Source organism: Staurois parvus, unplaced genomic scaffold (assembly GCF_062004578.1).
Source record: "Staurois parvus isolate SC_StPar_1 unplaced genomic scaffold, SC_StPar_1.0 ptg000080l, whole genome shotgun sequence".
In the NCBI taxonomy this organism is placed as follows: domain Eukaryota; kingdom Metazoa; phylum Chordata; class Amphibia; order Anura; family Ranidae; genus Staurois; species Staurois parvus.
This window is the reverse complement of record NW_028317876.1, coordinates 7824764-7844860: the sequence shown is the minus strand read 5'-3', so window position 1 is coordinate 7844860 and position 20097 is coordinate 7824764. Positions and strand designations below refer to the sequence as shown.

The window sequence follows — 20097 nt, the reverse complement described above, 5'->3', positions numbered from 1 at the left end:
CTAGTCAGTTCTTTATTTAAGTCTGCCACCAGCACACAAGAATAGCCAAGAAACGTATCTGCAACTTTTTTACCAACACAGCGTACCGCAATGCACAGAACTGTGTTAACCTTGAGTTGTAGGGCCATTCAGAATGAATTACACATCAATGTGCGTAAAGTGTGTTACCCTAACACAGCAGTGTGAAGCCAGCCTAACTGGTCCAACCCAGCTGATCCAAATTTAAGGTGTTTGTCCCACTGTTGTCTGTATGTATCTTTTAGATGGAGGACTGCTCCGGGCTCTGGTACGTCTTCTTTTGTTTGTTTTTCTGTTTTTATTCATTATCCATGCATTGATTTAGTCTTTAAATCCACCCCATTTTCTTTTGTTGTTGAGCTGGGAATGCTTTTTTCAGGATAGATCTTCCTAAACACATCTTTTGTAGGATCTTTAATTATCTCTTGTTTACTTTTTTGTATTTCAATGGTATTCATTAACTTTTGTAAACAATTTAACAAGGATTTTGAGCAAAAGACACACCCATGCTGGGGCTATCAATGGTACATAAAGAAACAGTACTTTAACTCCAACAATGCAAGAGGCGCACCCATGTAGGGGCTATCATTCGCACATAAAATATAGAAAAAGTGATATAACACCAACAAAAAAACTTCCAGCCAGAGGCATCTTGTTTACTTTTTTAAAACCTAATGTGATAAAGTGTGATGGCAAATTTAGTGCTGCCACCAATCAGATACAAACTTGTCTTGTAAAATGTGTTTTATTTGGAAAGAGAGGAAGTTGTTCAGTACCCATTCAGAAAGTTGGCACACTTGGGGATCCCTCTGGAATCTGGCTGCAGTGGATTACATAGAGCTATTGAGAGTGGAGGGGGCTTATGAGCTATCCAGAGCATTGTGAAAAGTTTCTGACTAATGTTAGCAATTTACTGATTTTGCTTTCCTGGAACTGCAGTTCAGTGCATGCAAAAATCTGATTGTGTACAATTCTACCTTAGGACAGCCAACAAATATGTAGTGCAAAGACCTGCCTGATTTGGATATTAGTCGGATAGTTGATTTTACAGTTTTGTTTAAGATGGACAAGCTTAGACAGATTGTATTGTGTGCGGTGAGCTTTAGGCCTCGTTCACAGAGGACGTATACCCCGTAAACCCATGTGAGGTTTGTGTTTTGCCTCCATGCCATTCATATGTGTTCCATGCATTTGGGTGCAGACAGTACCTTTCATGTCATTTGGGGTGCATGGACATAGTTACTGCTCCCAATTTGACATCTGTGTGGGTACAGATCCCCAAACTCACACTATCTGCTTTCGGGGACCCGCACCCACATGGATGTCAAATTGATAACAGCGGCTGTGTCTGTGCAGCAGCTGCATCACAAATGATAAAAATGGGACTGTCTGTGCAGGGATGGACGGAACTCCTGTGCATCCCCTGCAGGCAAAATATGTCTCCCACATGAGTGTACATGTAAAATGGATTTTCATGTTTCCTTTCACTTTAAATAGTTTGAACCAGGCTGGTCCAAATGAACTATTTCCTTCAATAAGTGCTGCAATGTCCCTAATCACTATATGTACTGTGTGTAGCTGCAGCTGCATACAATACACAGCGCTGGGCTCCAGCTGTGAGACAGAGACTTCCCGTCTCACATACCGGAGCAATGCAGAGTCTTTCTGAATAGCGTTCAGCGATTCATAGGGAACTTTGTATTCTGTGAATCAATACAAAGCTTCCTCTGATTGGCTGAGTAAAAGAGCATGATGTCTTCAGCCTGCCCGTCCAACTCAGAAAGTCTCTGTCTCACAGCTAGAACCCCGAACTGTGTACTGTATGTAACTGAAACTACACGCAGTACATACAGTGCTTAGAGACACAGCAGTACTTAGTGAAGGAAATGGTTCATGTGGACCAGCTTGTCCCAAACAGCTATTTAAAGTGAAAGGAAACATTGAAATCAGCTTTAAATACACCTGTGTGAATGCGGCCTTAAACCTTCATGATTTTGTGTGTCACACAACCTCCCTATATGTACAGCAGGAGAATCGTGCTGCACATCTTTGCAGTTTGACATGTTCAAGATAGGCAAAATACACACTAACTGAACAACTTCTTGTTAAGACAGACAGCAGTAGCCTGATGTGATATATGTGAAGGAGCTATGTCATGTCATTGCTCATACCATGTGTGGTCAGCTTTACTTGAAGAAATACTGCATGAGAAAAGTGGCAACATGTAAGCTACACACGCAAACTTCAGTGTTGCTACCTATGTGATTAGATGTGTGATAATTAAACAGAATTTATTGATGCAGGCAGGAAAACATTGGACCATTATACCTTGTACTATAAATGTCATAATGTGTAATGTGAAACACTGTAGCTGTAGTTTGCAATATGTTGGGTATTTTTTTGGCTAGAGTAAGGGAGGGTTACAACCCCTGTCAGGGTGTTTTGCCAACTGTATCCAATTGGGGAAATGTTCCCTAACTTCCTGTCCCAATATCAAAATAGAAAGGGAATTCCTTGTTGTTGTCAGGTTCCCCAGAAAGAGTGTCCCCATCAGAGGATTTCACCCTATTACTGTTCTGGAGACAACCCAAAATTTGTCATATTTACTTTTATCAATGAAAGAGAAAAAAAAACAGAGAGGGCGATTCTCCTTAATGGGGGCAAAGACGGCAGTAAAAACTGACAGGTGTTCTTATCCTTCTCCACTCTATCCAAAACTAGAAAAAATTGCCTTTCATTATCCTTTAATTTTTAACATCTATACAAACTGTTGGCCTGTCACTAACTTCCGTTTGCTGTTTCTTTTCTGCAAAGAATTTTCCTTTTTGCGCGTCTGCTTTGTTTCATATGATGCAGTAGTTAATACTGACAGCCTACAGACATCTCTGTACTACAGAACTAGCCTTTGAGATGCCTTGACCCTTCACAACTCAGGTTTATTATGAAGTGCACTGGAAATTTTCATCTGTCTATGAAGTGTTCCTAACACACACTGCAGACCCCAAAAAACGCTGAACTGCAGGGCTTTCTCATCTCCCTCTGGCTGTGAGCAGAAAAATGAGAACTCTCTATAAACAACAACAAAAGTTAATGGACTCCATAAAAGATGAGAATAAAGCAAGATTTGTACTATCTTCTCTGTCTTAGAGAGAACCATTCTTAGTAAATTCTGTTTCTGAAACGAGTTTTATGTGTACATTAGGAAACGCATCGCGTGCCACTGGCAATGTCCTGGTAAACGTTTCAAATGTAATTTTTGCACTGGAGCTATAGACTCTTCACATGAAAGACTTACTATAACCTTCATGGAGATTGCCCTGAGACAAATCAAGTCTTCATTGAAAAAAAAAAAACCCGTTACATAACTCAGTATTATGTTAGGAAACACCATCTTACGGACATACTGGAATAAACAAGCTCTGTTCTCCTATAAAGTCATTCTTCACTGTCAGTGGTAGGGTGTTGTCATAGCACTCAACTTGGGCTCCAAGCCCTGCTTACATTATACTTTGGGCTTCATGCATTAAAGGGTTAAACATAGAGGTTCTATGGGAAAAAAACACTCACATGGGATTGCATATTATTGTTTGAATGTAGCATCACTCTCATGCAGAATTTACAAATATATATTCTTTTATGCAGGAATAGCTTTTTGAAAAATAAAACCTATTTTAATTAATTTTGGCTTAAAAAATGTATTGTAGCAGGTACTTTTATGTGCTGTCCGTGGTGCTGATTACATTGGAGTTACTGTTTTTTATTATCTAGAAATTAGAAAAAAAAACTATACCAAGTTTGACTGCTGTGTTATATCTGCAGCAGGGAATTGAGAAGTATCCTGGTCATCAAAAGGGTCTTGGGTTAGGGCAAGCCTAGACAAATTTCACCTAGAGCAAGTATCAAGCTTAAATAGGAGCCAACACTATGCAACCTACATACAACTATATACATAGCTGAAACATATATAGTAGTAAAACACTGGTTAAAAGGAAACCCATTGTTTTTGTTTTTGATTTTTTTTTTTTTTTTTTTTAATTTTGAGCAGACTTTAAAGTGTTACTAAACCCACAACAGTAAAAACAGTCTGTATATGCAGTAAAGCATGCTTGTTATGATCACTGTGGAACCTAAGGGGTTAATCCTCTGCATTGTGTAAAAAGGCAGTTTGATTCTTTCTTCTCTGTTCCACCCCTTTTTCAAGCGACCACCACTTATCTCCAAACTGAACCCTAGGCATGAACATGCTCAGTTTGGTGTATATTGCTAGAGAGATTTTTTTTTTCTTGGGAGAGTGCATGTGATCAGCACATGGCCAATCAGCACTGTCCAGACAGAGGTCAGGTGATTTCCATCCTCCTAGAGCAGAAAGAAAACTCCTACAATCTTTAGCTAGTGCTGGGCTGGACACAGAAGCCACAAGTTGCTCTAACTTCTGATGAGAAAAGGTTTTTAGTAGTTTATATTCACTAACATAATTGCACTTCCATGTTCTGTGTACTGTGGGAGACCAGATATAGTGGATGCAGGGTTCTGGGTTTAGTAATACTTTAAAATTTAAAATAACAGAAATGCATCTAATGATTCATTAACTAGAAGAAAAAGTTGAGTTTTACGCAGACAATATACTTTTGTTACTGCAAGATCCAAATTTATCCCTGAAATCTGCCCTATTAACTCTGGAGTGGTTCTCTGTGGCCTTAAAATAAACCATGGAAAATCACAAATACTTCCAACTGATCCTATACCACTTATGGTCCAAGATAACACCCTGCCCTTCCAGTGGGTGCCAAAAATAAAATCTCTGGGTATACAAGTGATTTTTTTTTTTTGTGGACGATTTTGTATTCGTAAATTATTTGCTCCTGTTGAGTACCACGAAACCAAGCTTTGACATTTGGAGGTTTCTACCATTATCTCTCATAGGCATGGCCAATCCAAGGTGAAGTTGCTTTGCATCTTCTTATAAATACATTACTTAGAAATGTCTGGATCCAAGAGACTTACAAATGTTCTCCTTTTTATGGAATAATAGGCTTCCCAAACTTAGCTTATCCATTTTAAGACAAACTTTATCTTCTGGAGGTCTGACACTTCCCAATTTCAACATTTTCTGTCAGGACAACTTTTGCATACCTGCAATTGGCTTATGATTGATGAAGAAAAGGCTTTGGTCATGGCTGAAGCTGCATCCCTGGACTCATATGAGGCATTATAGTTACTTCTTTACAGGGACTGCCATGCTCCATACCTCCCCAGCCATATGAGAACTACAGTTTAAAGAGGACTTGAGTCCTGTCCTACAAAAAAGTTACTTATAAACAATGGTCTGCTTATAATCGTTTATGGAATAATCCTAATCTTCTCCACCTACTTCAGATACTGGAGCCAGTCATTTGGGTTTCAAAGGACATTAAGTTCTTGAAGGACATGTTTGTTAATGGTAAACTCATTTCCTTTGCTGTACTGCAATCTCAATAATCCACCCCAAAATTGCATCTGTTTTGTTACATTCAACTACACCATGCCTGTACTCAATTTGACCTAGAAAGTACCAACCAGTCCATCACAAACCTGGAATCTCTTTTAAGAGTTGCCTAAAGCCCATTCAAATATATATAGGGCTCTACAACAGCCTGCACCTCCAGCATTAAAGAAGTGCAGAGAGAAATGGACATTGGATCTTAAAGTCTGGATAATGATGATTGGTGTGATGTCTGTCTGTGATTTTGAATTTCAACAACTGAATTAATCCAGAGACAGACATGTAAAAATTTTAAGATTGTTCATTGCTGCTGTCTCACATTGGCAGGACTAAGAAAGTTATTCTAGTGCATGTTGGAGATGCCCCTGTGCTAATATGGATTTAATTCATATATTCTGGTTGTGTGATGAAATATGTACCTGTTGATCTCAGGTCCTGCAATCTGTTACTGCCATAACCAATATTTGGCTCCCTGAGGATCCAAGGGTTTGTTTGTTGGGCCTGGTGGAGACCCTAGCCAACAGAAAAATGACCAGAACACTATTTGTCCTAATGTTCTATGCCTGAAAAGCAGTTGTGATGGAAGTCTCTCAAATTCTGTACTTCCTCTGTACAAGGCTACATGCAACAGCAGAGGATGTTTGACCAGATGTGACAAAACTTGTTCCCCCATGGTTGGAGACCCCTGACACTGATCTTAACTTGAGCTGTTCCACTTCGGGGAATGGTTATGATGTAGGAAGTTCCCTTCTTTGTTACAAAGCTGTTTTAACTTATTGATTTAGTTAAAATAGAACTTCAATCCACACTTTGGCCAGGCTCCACCACCTCCATCCAGCAACACCATTACGGCCTTTGGGTCCCGGGCCCCTGGTCCAGGAGGTTCTCCGTGCATGGGCACAAATAGGCAAGGTTTCGAATGCCCCTGTTGCCAGTCTTTGTGCATGCATTGGAAACCATGCATGTCTGCATCTGGCCAGGAGCCTTCCACATGCGCAGATGTGCCGTAGGGCTCTGTCAGGAACCAAGCTCTGCAGCACTTCTGCGTATAGGCTGGTAGAACATCTTGCTTAGGCAAAAAAAGCATGAATAAATTCTATATATATCTCAATTGGTAAGAGCGGGAGGGGGGGAGGAGACAATCCAGTACAAGATAGGATGAAGGTCCTCTTTAAGTTCACCTCTGGAACACTCCCTGCTGTTGACATTCCCACCTAGATTGCCCTCGATGGGTATTAAATATTATTCATTGCCTCTTATGGTCTAGGGCATTTGCACTGTTGTCTTCTTACCTGTAAAGTCAGCCGTAGATGATTCAAATGTCAGCTGGTTCAGCAGGGACCAGCTTAGATTCTATGTATATGGGCAGGCTGGTTGCACTGAAGTCATTGATCGACTTCAGTACAACCAGCCTGCCAGATTTTTTTTTTTTTTGTGCGATCACTTCCGCCAGCTATAGCCGCCAGCAGTGACCATTGTGTTCTGCCTCCAAGGAAGGTTCCCCCAGTGTTGAGGGGGGAAACAAGCAAATTTCTTTCCTTCCACCTCTGGTGAAAGGAAAGAAAATTGCATAATCATACTGTTACACAGATTATCCCCCCTTCAGTCTATTATGAATGCTGCTGCTAGACTCGTACACCTTACCAACCGATCGGTGACTGCTGCCCCTCTCTGCCAATCCCTCCACTGGCTTCCACTAACCCAACATATAAAATTCTAAATACTAACCACAGCTTACAAAGCCATCCACAACACTGCCTCTATCTATATCACCAACCTCATCCACAGATATCGCCCAAATCACCCACTCAACTTCTCCCAAGACATCTTCCTCTCTAAGTCCCTCATCACCTCCTCTCATGCTTGTATTCAGGACTTCTCCAGAGCCTCTCCCATCCTCTGGAACTCCCTACCACAGCATGTCCGGTCAGCCCCCACCTTGTCTGCCTTTAGGTGATCTTTGAAAACTCACTTATTCAGGGAAGCCTACCCCACCTCCACCTAAGAACTGTACTTGAATCACCTCCGCCAGATTATCCCCCACAGCGATCACCTTTTGTACCACCTCCCCCTTCCTTTAGATTGTAAGCTCCATGAGCAGGGCCCTCCTATTCCTTCTGTACTGAAATGTATTGTAATTGTACCGTCCCCCTTATATTGTAAAGCGCTGCGCAAACTGTTGGCGCTATATAAATCCTGTGTAATAATAATAATAATAATCTGTGTGCTGCTTAATGATACTAAGACATCATGTTGATGCATTGCCTGAGTGGAGTAGTACACCAAGTAATTGCTTTTACTTGTGTACTTTGTACTTGTTAATTTTGTGTTACATCACAAATCTATTAAAAAGGAATAAAGAAAAATAATATAAATACAGAACAGACTATTATTTTAGCAGAATAACTTTAAACCATAAATAACAATAAACAGTGCCAAATGTTCCCAACCTAAAAACAGGTAAAATTATCAATTCAAATTGAGCAGAGAGGAGGCTTTATAACAGAAGGTCAGTCAGCTGGAGGTGGCGCTCTCATCCTTCCACACAAATACCATGGCTTTCCTGCCTTGAGATAGCTGCACCTATCTCTGTCAGCACAGACAAGTCATGGTCTTGGAGCTGACAAATAGCAGCTTAAAAAGTGGGGAATGTATTTGGCATGGGGTTTACCCCAGCATGCTGAGATAGCTATTTCAGGTGGGGAGATGGATGCTAGACTGTCATTGGGTAAGCCAGCACTATGTGAAAACACATAGCAGCTAATGAGACTGTATTGACCGCCACCGCTCCCCAATACAGGTCTTTTTTTTTTTTTACAAGGCTGTCTGTCTCATGTAACGTTGATTGTCAATACACTCACATTATTGATATCTCCCCAAAAGGTTATTAAAAAAATAAAAAAGGAAAAAGTTTGTGAAAGAGGAGGGAAGTAGGAGTGAACAGATGGGAAGGGGGTGGAAAAGGTGAAGGTTTGCTTTAGTATGCATCTACATGTTCCAGGACTATGACATGCCAAGGATAAGGATGACCGCTCCAAAGCCTGCACCTTCCTAACAAGATGCCAATAACACCTTCATATTTCTGTTGTGTGGGGGTTTTTGTTTTGTTTTTTGTATTTGAAATTGGACGTCTGGTACTTTTTATCATCATTAAATGTATTGAAAATGTTTTTCCAGTGCTCACTATCTCAACTTGAAATAACTCCCACCCTCTACACGGATACTTTGCAAGCAGTGGAATATTGAGATTGTAATTACAAAGCACATTATACTAATTCCTTATTCCCCACCCCTAGTGCCTGTAAATGATTGTAATCCTCTCCTCCAAGAACAGCCCACATCACACATTTTCCTGTCTAGCCGTGCTCCCGTACGCTGCAGTGGAAAGCAAATGAGTGTTCAGCAGGGAGCAATGTAGTTGTACTTGTAGTGCGGCAGTAACTGCCTGCAATGTCAGAAAGTATGTAAGCTATACATTTTATCCTGAAACAAAGGTGTATTTTGTAAGCTTCATGCATTTTAAACAGGTTTTATATGACAAATATGCCTCTTCCTTTATAGGTGATGTATCCCCCATTAGTATGTCTCCAATCAGCCAGTCACAGTTTATCCCTCTCGGGGAGATCCTTTGCTTGGCCATCTCAACTATGAACTCTGCAAGAAAACCTGTTACACAAGAAGCACTGATGGAGCACCTAACAACCTGCTTTCCAGGTAAACCAAGACTTAACTACTTCATTCCCATTTTATTTCTTTGTCTACCCTCTTTCATATTCTCCCACTCTTGCACTCACTTCCTTCCCCCCGCCCCTGCTCTCATTTCAGGTTAGCAGTATGTTTTATGTCTATTCTATCACTGCTGGACAAAAAGAACTTTTTTTTTCCTCTGGCACTTGATTGTGAAGCATTATGTGTTTGTATTTGTCAGACATAAATGTGAACTTATTATGAAAGTTCAGCTCCAGCCAAAACTTTTTTCCAGGTTTGGATAGACCATGATTGGCTTAGAACCTATGTCTTTTTTTCATTTTTTTTTTCTCTGGGTGCTTGATTGTGAAGCATTGTCTTTGTATTTGTTACAGACATAAATGTGAACTTATTATGAAATTACAGCTCAAGCCAAAAGTTTTACTATTTTCTAGGTTTGTATAGACCAGTATTGGCTTAAAACCTATGTCTGTTTTTTTATAGTCTTTGTTTTAATATTGCTGTCAGTGTCCTCGTTGGGTTGATTTCCTCTCATATCCTATCCCACAGAAGGAGGACAAGGACATTTGACCAAAGTGAGAGGAAATCCTATTTTGGACAGTTGTCACTTTAATAGGTGCTTTCTCCCATTGGGACATTTCCCTGTTACACCTGTTCTGAGAAGAGCTTATTTTGATTTATTTTTGCCTTGAGTGAATCTCCCTAATAGGAATGCAGACAGAACTAAAAACCTGACAGAGTTTCCATCCCTTCCATGGACTATCTAAAACTAGAAAAAGCTTTGACTTGAGTTTTACTTGAATTAAAATTTCCTAGTGTAGAATTGCAGAATATTATTAATATTATACAGGACTTATATAGCGCCGACAGTTTGCTCAGCGCTTTACATTATGGAGGGAGACAATACAGTAACAATACAGTTCAATACAAGAGGGATTGGAGGGCCCTGCTCCTTGGAGCTTACAATAATAGGATATAAATTCATGTGCTGAGAAATAGGTTTGATTTAACCACAAGCAAAGTAGACTTTGTTGGATGTCTTGAACACTGCTTTTCATTTACTGTATGCTCGCCCTGTATGACAGTTTATGACTGGTTTGTTTTTAAATTTAATTTATTATTAAAAAAAATTACACGTAAATGTTTCAGAATTTAAAGTTGTTCTATTTAGAACCTGCATTCAACCTAAACTCCTTTTTGTTTTAGGATATACTGCTGACAACATTCACGCTGTTGTGTGCTTGAAAAAAACACGGTACACTTATGTTTGACAGCATAGCTTTTCCTTTTCAACGGACATGCTGAGAACCAGCAACGCAGTGCAGTGTGAACAGGGTCTGAGATAGGTAAACAATCACCACTCAGCTGTTGAGGAACTACAAGACTAAGCACGCTGTGTTTATTACAGTTGTAGCTTCTTTGGGTCAACATAGATCAAGTAGCTGCATATTTTCATATATTAGATCCAACCTTATACCTTACTTTACCTTTTAGTATGTCAGGTGTGAGCAATGTGATCATGTGTACTTTATTACATAATATTGTAAGTCCATATCATAATGCAAGTCCTTTTTGTATCAGCGGTTTCTGCAAAACCCATGCTCATTTGGCAACTTTGAAAAATTATTGTAAAAAGGAATATTGTGAGCTGTTTCTGTTCTAGTAATGATAACCTTTCAATGGACCATTCATAGTCCTCATGCACACTGGGCTTTTTTACAGCTGCTGTTTTTGGCTTTTGGCGTTTTTTTTCTACATCCAGTAAACTCCCCAGCATGTTGTCATATGTGTCCATGCACACATAGACTGTAATCAACATTTGGCTGGCAAAAAAGCCCAGAGCTAGTGGGTTTCTAGAGGAGTTTTTTAGCTGTAAAAATGCTCTAACGCTGAAAAATGTTGTAAAATGCAGCAAACCACCATTATTGTACTTTTTTTGAGCCAATAAAAATGGTTTCTTTTCAAAAAACCCTGCAAATGCGGCAAAATGACGCTAAACACTAATGCAAAAACGCTGAAAACCTTACTTTTTTAACATGACTTTACACAGCTAACGTTACCAGCATTATTAAAACACCCCGTATGCATGGAGCCATATTATTGTGGTGGTACCTTCATTATCTGCTCCATCAGCTGTTTCTGATACAACACTGCACCTTTCTCTAAAACATGCAGTTTAACACTACTGTTAGTGATATGCAAATTTAGAATTTATCAAAAGCCTGTAAGGAAACCTGCATATGGAGATTGCCATTGCTAATACTATTTTATGGAAATACCAAGTGCCTTTTTGTGATGGCATTATAATAGCTTTAATATTTTGGATTTGCTGCCCTGGAAAAAGTATACCAATCAAGAATTTTGGCTTCGCTCTTTCTAATATGTGTGCTTGTTCTGAATACTGAATCCAGAGACAACTAGGCAACTAATATTTTTACAAAGAGGTCAACACAGTGATAGACCCCGTGTTTCTGTCATCGAAGGTTTCATATCCATCTTCCATCACTCTTCCTGGCTTCTAGTGTGTGTTTGGCAATGGAAAGGCTTGCTTTAACTTTGAGACATAAGAGATGTATATTACTGGAGGAAATCTTTCCAATGAAATCTATGAAATTTTAGATTTAATAGGTTTCGATCTACTGCTCAAAGTTGTAACAAAAATTGAAATGAACGCACCACACCACTGTTAAGAGGTCAGATACAACTTTATTCCAATAAAAGCCAGGGGTACAATCAAAAAAGAATTACCGCGTTTTGGGGATTCAAGAGCGCACATGTTCTTTTTAGCCCATCTAGGGCTAGAAAGAACCTAAGGACATCTCCATATCATAAAAAGCTCTGTCAAGTTATGTTGGGAAACCATTAAAATGAATAGCGCCACTTTGAAAATGTCAAATTACTTTACAATGCATAGATGTAAAGCCAACCTTATAGCAGAGCTTGCATGACAAACTGAGATTCTAATGTTATCATATTTATGTTTTTGGTATAATGAACTTGATCCTGGTTACACTGTGCTGCTGATGCAGTTTAATGGAGAATGCCGATCAGTCTTGGGACTTCATGGGCAAGAAGGACACAAAAAAGTTATCATCTTGCTTTCTTAAATAATTAAATGTTGGCTTCATAATTTGTGTAGAGAAATTGTACTGGTAAATCTGATGTGTAACTACGGTGTAAAAAGTTAGAACAGAATACTATGTAGAGAGGATGTTTGTTTGCTTTTGTTTTTTTTTTGGGGGGGGGGGTTTGTACTCCTATTACAGGATCCTTTATTTTAGAAGGCATTCCAATAGATGCTCACCAAAGAGGTTTCGGTAACATAGTTCAAAGCATTGAAAATACTCCACTGAATATACTCTAGATGTTAATGACATCTAGAAAAGTGTGTCTTTGAAAGCAGCAGATATAGGCCATATATATTTGCACAAATAATGCATACATAGGCAATAAGAGAGCTATGGAAGGCCCATCAAGCAGACATAGTTACTAACCGATTGCATAATTAAGAAATGTACTTGTATTGAAAGCTGCAATGTGTTCACGTATGTTTCTGGTTTTAATCCACCATGGTCATAAACAGTTGGGTCAAGTTTCTTACACAAGTAAAAGACTTGGTATGTTTAGCATTGTTCACATGTTGTCCTGGAAAGCAGGTGTTTCTAAATCGCACTAACCCTTAAGTTATCCCTAAGGGGTATGTGATATTTTAGAGCTTGGTTAACCATAGACAGGGGCTAGTAAACCACAGGAAGGAAGGAATGCTGGAATAACAAACCCTTTTAGACAAATATACTGCCCAGCTTTTCCTCCAATCACAGCTAGCTGAAATATGCAGAGCAATAAAATCCAAATTCACTCCGCTGCCCTAGAAGTGACATTCCTTTTTTTTTTTTTCTCTACAGCAGTCTTGTATTACATTTAATTAGCATGGATTGAATCACAGCCTAAATTCCTACAGAGTCTGCAGGGTAGTTAGGCTGGCGAAAGAAGCACTCAAAGAAATAATTTTTCAGTAAGCTACAATTTGAAAAAAAAACTCTCACTCTTAGTTTGTAAAAGACCAGGAATAATATTAATTTTGTACTTGAAGAGATATTACAGTAACCTTCCTAATTCAGACCTGGGAACAGCTGGGGACAAAAACTAAGAAACCTTGCTCAGGAATCCATCTTAATCTTCAATTCTCTTTTATTGCATTCACATGTTACTTCAAACAAGCTAGCTCACCTTTTCAACTCTCTCCTTCACTCCTATCTCAGCTTCCCTTCCCCTCCTGGGTGACTGCTTTTTACTACCAATAGATGAGGAAGCCTGCAGCCAGAATATGTTTATAGTCAAAGAAAAAGTGATCATATAGGGGAATGTAGTTGGGTCTGTCTATGATCACCATTTTGCAATCCACTTAAAGGGATCTTGCGCTTTGCCCAAACAGGACAAAGCACAGGTTCACGTTAACTGCCTCCCTCCCTAGCTGCACATACGTTCCTTCCCTGGGCGCACTTACCACTGTATTTGGCTGCTGGTTGCTTATACAAAGGACTGAAATCTCTTTAACTAATTGACAGTTTTGGATTTGTGAGCAGTTGTACTTGCATATCTCACTTTGCTTCTGCCAGGCTGAATGCAGCAGTGGGGAAGCATTATATGTAGCTGGGGAGGGCAGTAGTTAAGTAAACCTGTTTCTTCGTCCTTCTTGGGCAATACTCTATTATGTCATTGCAAACTAAGAGGCTGTATCTCAGGGGTGTATCATGAAATCAGTGGGCCAGTGTGCAGGATCAAAGGTGGGCCCTAGGCATTGACAAAGAAAAAAATGTGGCATGCAAGTGTATGGTGGTGAGTAGTATGTGCAGGAGGGGAGGGAATGGATGGAGGGATGAAGGAAGGGAGGGGAGGGAATGGATGAAGAAAGGAAGAAATAAAAGGGAGGGAGGGGAAGGACGGTATGGGTAGAGGAAGGAAGGAAGAAAGAATGGATGGAGGAAAGAAGTGGGGGGGGGGGGAGAATGGTTGGAGGAAAGAAGGGGGGAAGATTGGATGGAGGAAGGAAGGGAAGAAGGGGGGGAGGAAATGGATGGAGGAAGGAAGAGAAGAAGGGGGGCAGGAAATGGATGGAGGAATAAAAGAAAGGAGGGGAGGGAATGAAGGAGGGAAGGGAGGAAAGAAGGAAGAGAGGGTAGGAAGAAAGGGATGGGAGGGAATGAATGAAGGGAGGAAAGGGATGGATGGAGGAAGGAAGAGAGGAATGAAAGAAGGGAGGAAATGGATGAAGGGATGGAGAGAGAAAGAGAATGAAGGGAGGGAGGAGAGAGAAGGGAGGGAGGGGGGAGAGAGAATGGAGGAGGGGAGGGAGAGAATAGAGGAAGGGAGGGAGGGGAGGAAGGAAAGGAAGGACTCCTGGATGGTCCCCGGCTCACTGGCTCAGTTAGAAGCATCACAGAGCTGCTGGCTGCTCTGTATACAATTTATGCCCACACATCCTCTTCTCAAAAGCTGCCAGACTGGAGTGTGGGCAGGCAAAGGAGGAAGCAGAGCAGATCCAGCTTCTCTCCTCTCCCATTGGTGCAGAGTATGGGGGAATGGGATGGGCACTGTGAGAGAATGCAAGAGAGGATTTAACACAGATGGGCATCAAAAATCCTTGGGGGGGCGCTAGATCCCCCCTAGATCCATCCCCGAGGAGCACAAGGGGTCCCAGAAGGAAAATCTGATGGACAATCTGGGTGATCGGTGAAGCAGCTGAAAGCCACTTCCCCTCCTCTCCCTCCCTCGAATTTCAGTTGCTTCACCGATCACCCCGACTGTCCATCAACCCAGCACTGAGGAGCACACAGGGTCCCAGAAGAGAAATCTGATGAACAGTCTGGGTGATCGGTGAAGCAACTGAAAGCCGCAGGAAGGAGAGGAGGTGAAGTGGCTTTCAGCTGGTTCAATGAAAGCCATACAAGGAGATCGGTGCTTGCAAGTGCCCTTACCGCTGCACCAGTCACCCCCAACTGTCCATTTCACGTGCTGCAGGAGGTACCTACCAGGGACCGTGCCCCACTACATGTCTTAGGCGCACAGACTTAGGCACACAGTCCATCCCTGCTCCTGATACATCTCATCAATGGGTGCAGTGTGGCTCACAGCCCAGTGGCCACCCTCCTCGAGGCCCATGTGCAGTGAACACCCTGCACCCATGGATGATACGCCATTGCTGTATGTTTGTGTTCAATCTTAAGTTTGAAAATTGATAGTAGGAAGATGTTAATGCTGTGGTGCAGCACATTATTTAATATTTTAGACAAGTGGTCTCCAAACTGCGGGCAGATGTTGCCCCTTGTTAGCCTTTATCCGGTCCTTGAGGCACTATTCTTCCCACTGACACCAATGATGGAGCGTTAGTCCTCCCACTGACACCAACAATGGGGCGCTAGTCTCCTCACTGAGACCAATGATGAGGAATTATTCCTCCCACTGACACCAATTATGGGGCACTATTCCTCCCATTGACACCAACAATGGGGTACTATTCCTCTCACTAATACCAAAGATGGGGCACTACTGTTCCTCCTCCTACTGACCACAACCCTGAGGCAATCTTTATTCTCACTGATGCTGGGCCTGGACATTTTCTACTCACACTGGCCACAATTGGCCCCCCTCTAGGACAGTAAACTGGCCCTTTTGTTTGAAAGCTTTGGAGACAACTGTTTTAGGCAGAGCCCAGTCTTTAGCCTCCCTCCCTCTCGCAATGCTACATATTCATGAATTAGGTTGGCATTGCTTGCTGCAGGTGGTTATTATGCAGTGGGTTGGTTGAAAAGATTTTTGCTACAAAGTGTCTTGCAATTGATGTTGATTTGATCTCCGTCTCACACCCAAACTTACACCTTTGCATGACTCATTGGTTCAATAATCTGTAGATACAGTGGGTAAAATAAGTATTGAACACATCACAATTTTTCTCGGTAAATATATTTCTAAAGGTGCTATTGACATGAAATGTTCACCACATGTCGGTAACAACCCGTGCAATCCATACATACAAAGAAACCAAAACAAATTACTTCAGAAATTAAGTCATGTGTAATAAAATGGAATGACACAGAAATATGCTATCTAAAATTTATTTAATACTTGGTAAAAAATAATTTGTTGGTGATGACAGCTTCAAGACATCTCCTGTATGGAGAAACTAGTCACATGTATTGCTTAGGTGTGATTTTGGCCCATTCTTCCACACAGTCTTCAAATCTTGAAGGTTCTGTGGGCCTCTTCTATGAACTTTGAACTTTTCTTTCCATAGATTTTCTATTGGATTCAAGTCAGGTGATTGCCTATGGTCATTGTAGCAGCTTTATTTTATCTTTCTTTGAAACCAATTGAGAGTTTCCTTGGTTTTGTATTTGGGATTATTATTTTGCTGAAATGTCCACCCTCGTGTCATCTTCTTCATCCTGATAGATGGCAGCAGATTTTTATCAAGAATGTCTTCGTACATTTTTCCATTCATCCTTCCTTCAATGAAGTGAAGTTTGCCAGTACCGTATGCTGAAAAACAGCCCCACACCATCATGTTCCCACCTCCAAACTTCACTGTTGGTCTGGTGTTTTTGGGGTGATGTGCAGTGTCATTTGACTTCCAAACATGGTGTTGTTATGGCATCCAAAGAGTTAAATTTTGGTTTCATCTGACCAGACTATATTCTCCCAGTAGTTTACAGGCTTGTCTAGATGTTGTGCAGCAAACTTTAAACAACCTTCAACATGCTTTTTCTTCGGCAATGAGTCATACGTGGTGAGCGTGCATACTGGCCATGTTGAGTGCATTATTTATTGTTCTCTTTGAAACAATTGTCCTTGGCTCTTGGACAACTCTTCCTTTGCAAGAAATCTTGCGAGGAACACCTGGTCGTGTCCAGTTAATGGTGAAATTATGTTGTTATTATTATTATACAGTATATAGCACCAACAGTTCGCTCAGCGCTGTACATTACAATGGGGGACAATACATGAGACAGTACAATAACAATACAGCGCGAAACACGAGGGGTTAGAGGGCCCTGCTCCTTGGAGCTTACAATCTAGGAGGGAGGGGATAGTAGTATGGGAGAAGAAGCTGTGGGGGGATGGAGTGGTAGGAAGAGTGGAGGAGATCGGCAGTTAGCAGAGGGTGGGGTAGGCTTCCCTGAAGAGGTGGGTTTTTAGGGTGCGCCTAAAAGAGAGGAGAGTGGGTGATAGTCTGATGGATTGGGGTAGGGAGTTCCAGAGGATGGGCGATGTCCTGGAGAAGTCCTGGAGGCGGGCATGGGAGGAGGAGATCAGGGAACTAGAGAGAAGGAGGTCTTGTGATGAGCAGAGAGTGCGTTTTGGGTGGTATTTGGATATTAGGTCGGTGATGTAGGTTGGGGCAGAATTATAGACAGCTTTGTACGTCACGGTTAGCAGTTTGAATTTGATCCGTTGGGCAATCGGAAGCCAGTGGAGGGATTGGCAGAGGGGGGTGGCGGAAACGGAGTGGTTGGTAAGATGGATGAGTCTGGCCGCCGTATTCAGGATCGATTGAAGTGGGGATAGCCTGTGGTGAGGCAGGCCAGTGAGGAGGGAGTTGCAGTAATCGAGTCGTGATATGATGAGGGAGTGGATGAGCTGCTTAGTAGTTTCAGGGGTTAGGTATGGGCGTATTTTGGCAATGTTGCGGAGGTGGAGTTTGCATGAGTTTGTTAGCGATTGGACTTGGTGCTGGAAGGATAGATTGGAGTCTAGTATGACACCAAGTACTCTGGCTTGCAGGTAGGGCTTGATGGTGGCATGGTTGGACGTGATGGAGAAGTCAGTGGGGGGGGGGAAGACTAGGAGCTCGGTTTTGGAGAGGTTCTGTTTAAGGAAGTGGAGCAACATCCAATCTGATATGTCGTTCAGTAGGCTGGTGATTCAGGGTGAGGAGAGGGGTCGAGAGATAGATTTGCTTGTCGTCGGCATAGAGGTGGTAGTTGAAGCCGTGAGAGTGTATCAGTTGGCCAAGGGAGGAGGTGTAGATGGAGAAGAGAAGGGGCCCGAGGACAGAGCCTTGAGGGACCCCAACAGAGAGGGGGAGTGGGGGGGAGGTGGTAGTGTTATAGGTAACGCTGAAGGAGCATTGTGATAGGTAGGATGAGAGCCAGGATAGAGCGGAGTCTCTGAGGCCAAGGGAGCGTAGTTTCTTGAGGAGGAGAGGGTAGTCGACTGTGTCAAACGCCGCAGAGAGGTCGAGGAGTAGGAGCATTGAATAGTCACCATTGGCTTTGGCGGTTTGCAGGTCGTTTGTGAGTTTGTGTTTTCGGGGGACTGTAGGGGGTTGAGGAGGTTGTTGTCGTTGAGGTGGGAGCTTAGGCGAGTATAGACTAAGCACTCAAGGAGTTTGGATGTAAATGGCAGCAGGGACATGAGTCTAAGGTTGTTCGGGTCGGTGGGGTCCAGGGAGGGCTTTTTAAGTATGGGAGTGATGTGTGCGTGCTTCAGAGGGGAGGGGAATGCGCCAGAAGAGAGGGAGAGATTAAAGATGTGGGTGAGGGAGCATAGGATGGAGGAGGAGGGAGATCGTAGGAGTTGTGAGGGGACAGGATCGAGGGGACAAGTGGTGAGGCGGGCTTCAGAGAAGACAGTGACCTCCTCAGTGGTGGTGAGGTTGAAGGAGTGGAGTGTTGAGGGGGCTTCTGTGTGAGGGATGTTAGATGGGGTGGAGGTGTGAACAGTGGTGAGGCCAGGGGGGGGGGTGTTGAGGGGATTGCTGTGTGAGAGGAGGTAGGTAGGGTGGAGGTCTGAGCAGCAGCGATGTCCCTGCGAATAGTGTCAATCTTGGTTTTGAAGTGATTGGCAATGTCGAGGGCGGTGAGTGAGGTACTGGGTGGAGGTGGGGGCAGAGATAGTAGAGAGTTGAAAGTGGAGAAGAGCCGGCAAGGATTGGAGGAGAGGGTATTGATGAGCGTCAGAAAGTAGGCTTGTTTGGCAGCGTGGAGGGAGGAGGTGTAGGTGTGGAAGGCAGATTTATAGCGGGTGAACGCTAGTTGGGATCTGGTTTTGCGCCATAGTCGCTCCAGCGCACGACTGCGTCGTTTGAGAGTTTTGGTATGATCAGTCTGCCAGGGCTGGAGCGGTCGGGGTCTGATGTTTCATGTGGTTAAAGGCGCTAGCGAGTTTAGAGCTGATGACAGCGAGATGTTATAGGCAGTCGTGGCCAGGTTGGGGCAGGACAGGGGAAGTATGCTGTCGTAAAGTTGATCAGCTGCAGAGTGGAAGGGGGCAGGGTTCAGGTTGCAGAGGTTTCGGCTGGTAATAGTTTGACATTTGGAGGGGTAGGCGTTTGAGGACAAGGAGACAGAGAAGGTGATAAGTTTGTGGTCAGAGAGAGGGAAGGGGGTGTTTGTGAGGTTCTGGGAGACGCAGAGATGGGAAAAGACGAGGTTCAGGATGTTCCCATCGGAGTAAATGGTGGATTGTATGCACTGAAATCCTTATGTAACCAATGCCATCAGTATGTTTTGCAACACCTTGATAAAGAGACCTCTTTTTACAGGCCATCAGTTGAGACTGAACCAGCTGATATTAACTTTCACTGACAAGGGGCAGGATTGTTTTCTAATTATTGGTAGATTTCAGCTGGTGTCTTGGCTTTCCATGCCTTTTTGCACTTCCCTTTCTTCATGCGTTCAATACTTTCTCCCTGATCATTCCATTTTATTACACAACTTAATTTCTGAACAGGTTTGTTTTGGCATCTTTGGACGTATGAATTGTATGGGTTGTTACAGACATGTGGTGAAAATTGCATGTCTATAGCACCTTTAGAAATATATTTACCAAGAAAAATGGTGACGTGTTCAATACTTATTTTACCCGCTGTATATAGATGCTCATGAGAT

At 42.3% G+C, this 20097-nt stretch overlaps 1 protein-coding gene across 1 annotated transcript in view; it reads left to right on the top strand.

Moving 5' to 3' along the window:
- The window catches only part of STOX2 (storkhead box 2), a 139284-nt gene that overhangs the window by 75700 nt on the left and 43487 nt on the right, over window positions 1-20097 (top strand). The window contains exon 2 of the mRNA XM_089669634.1: window positions 9062-9214. Coding sequence (XP_089525760.1) covers window positions 9062-9214 — 153 coding nt within the window. The remainder of the gene's footprint in view (window positions 1-9061; window positions 9215-20097) is intronic.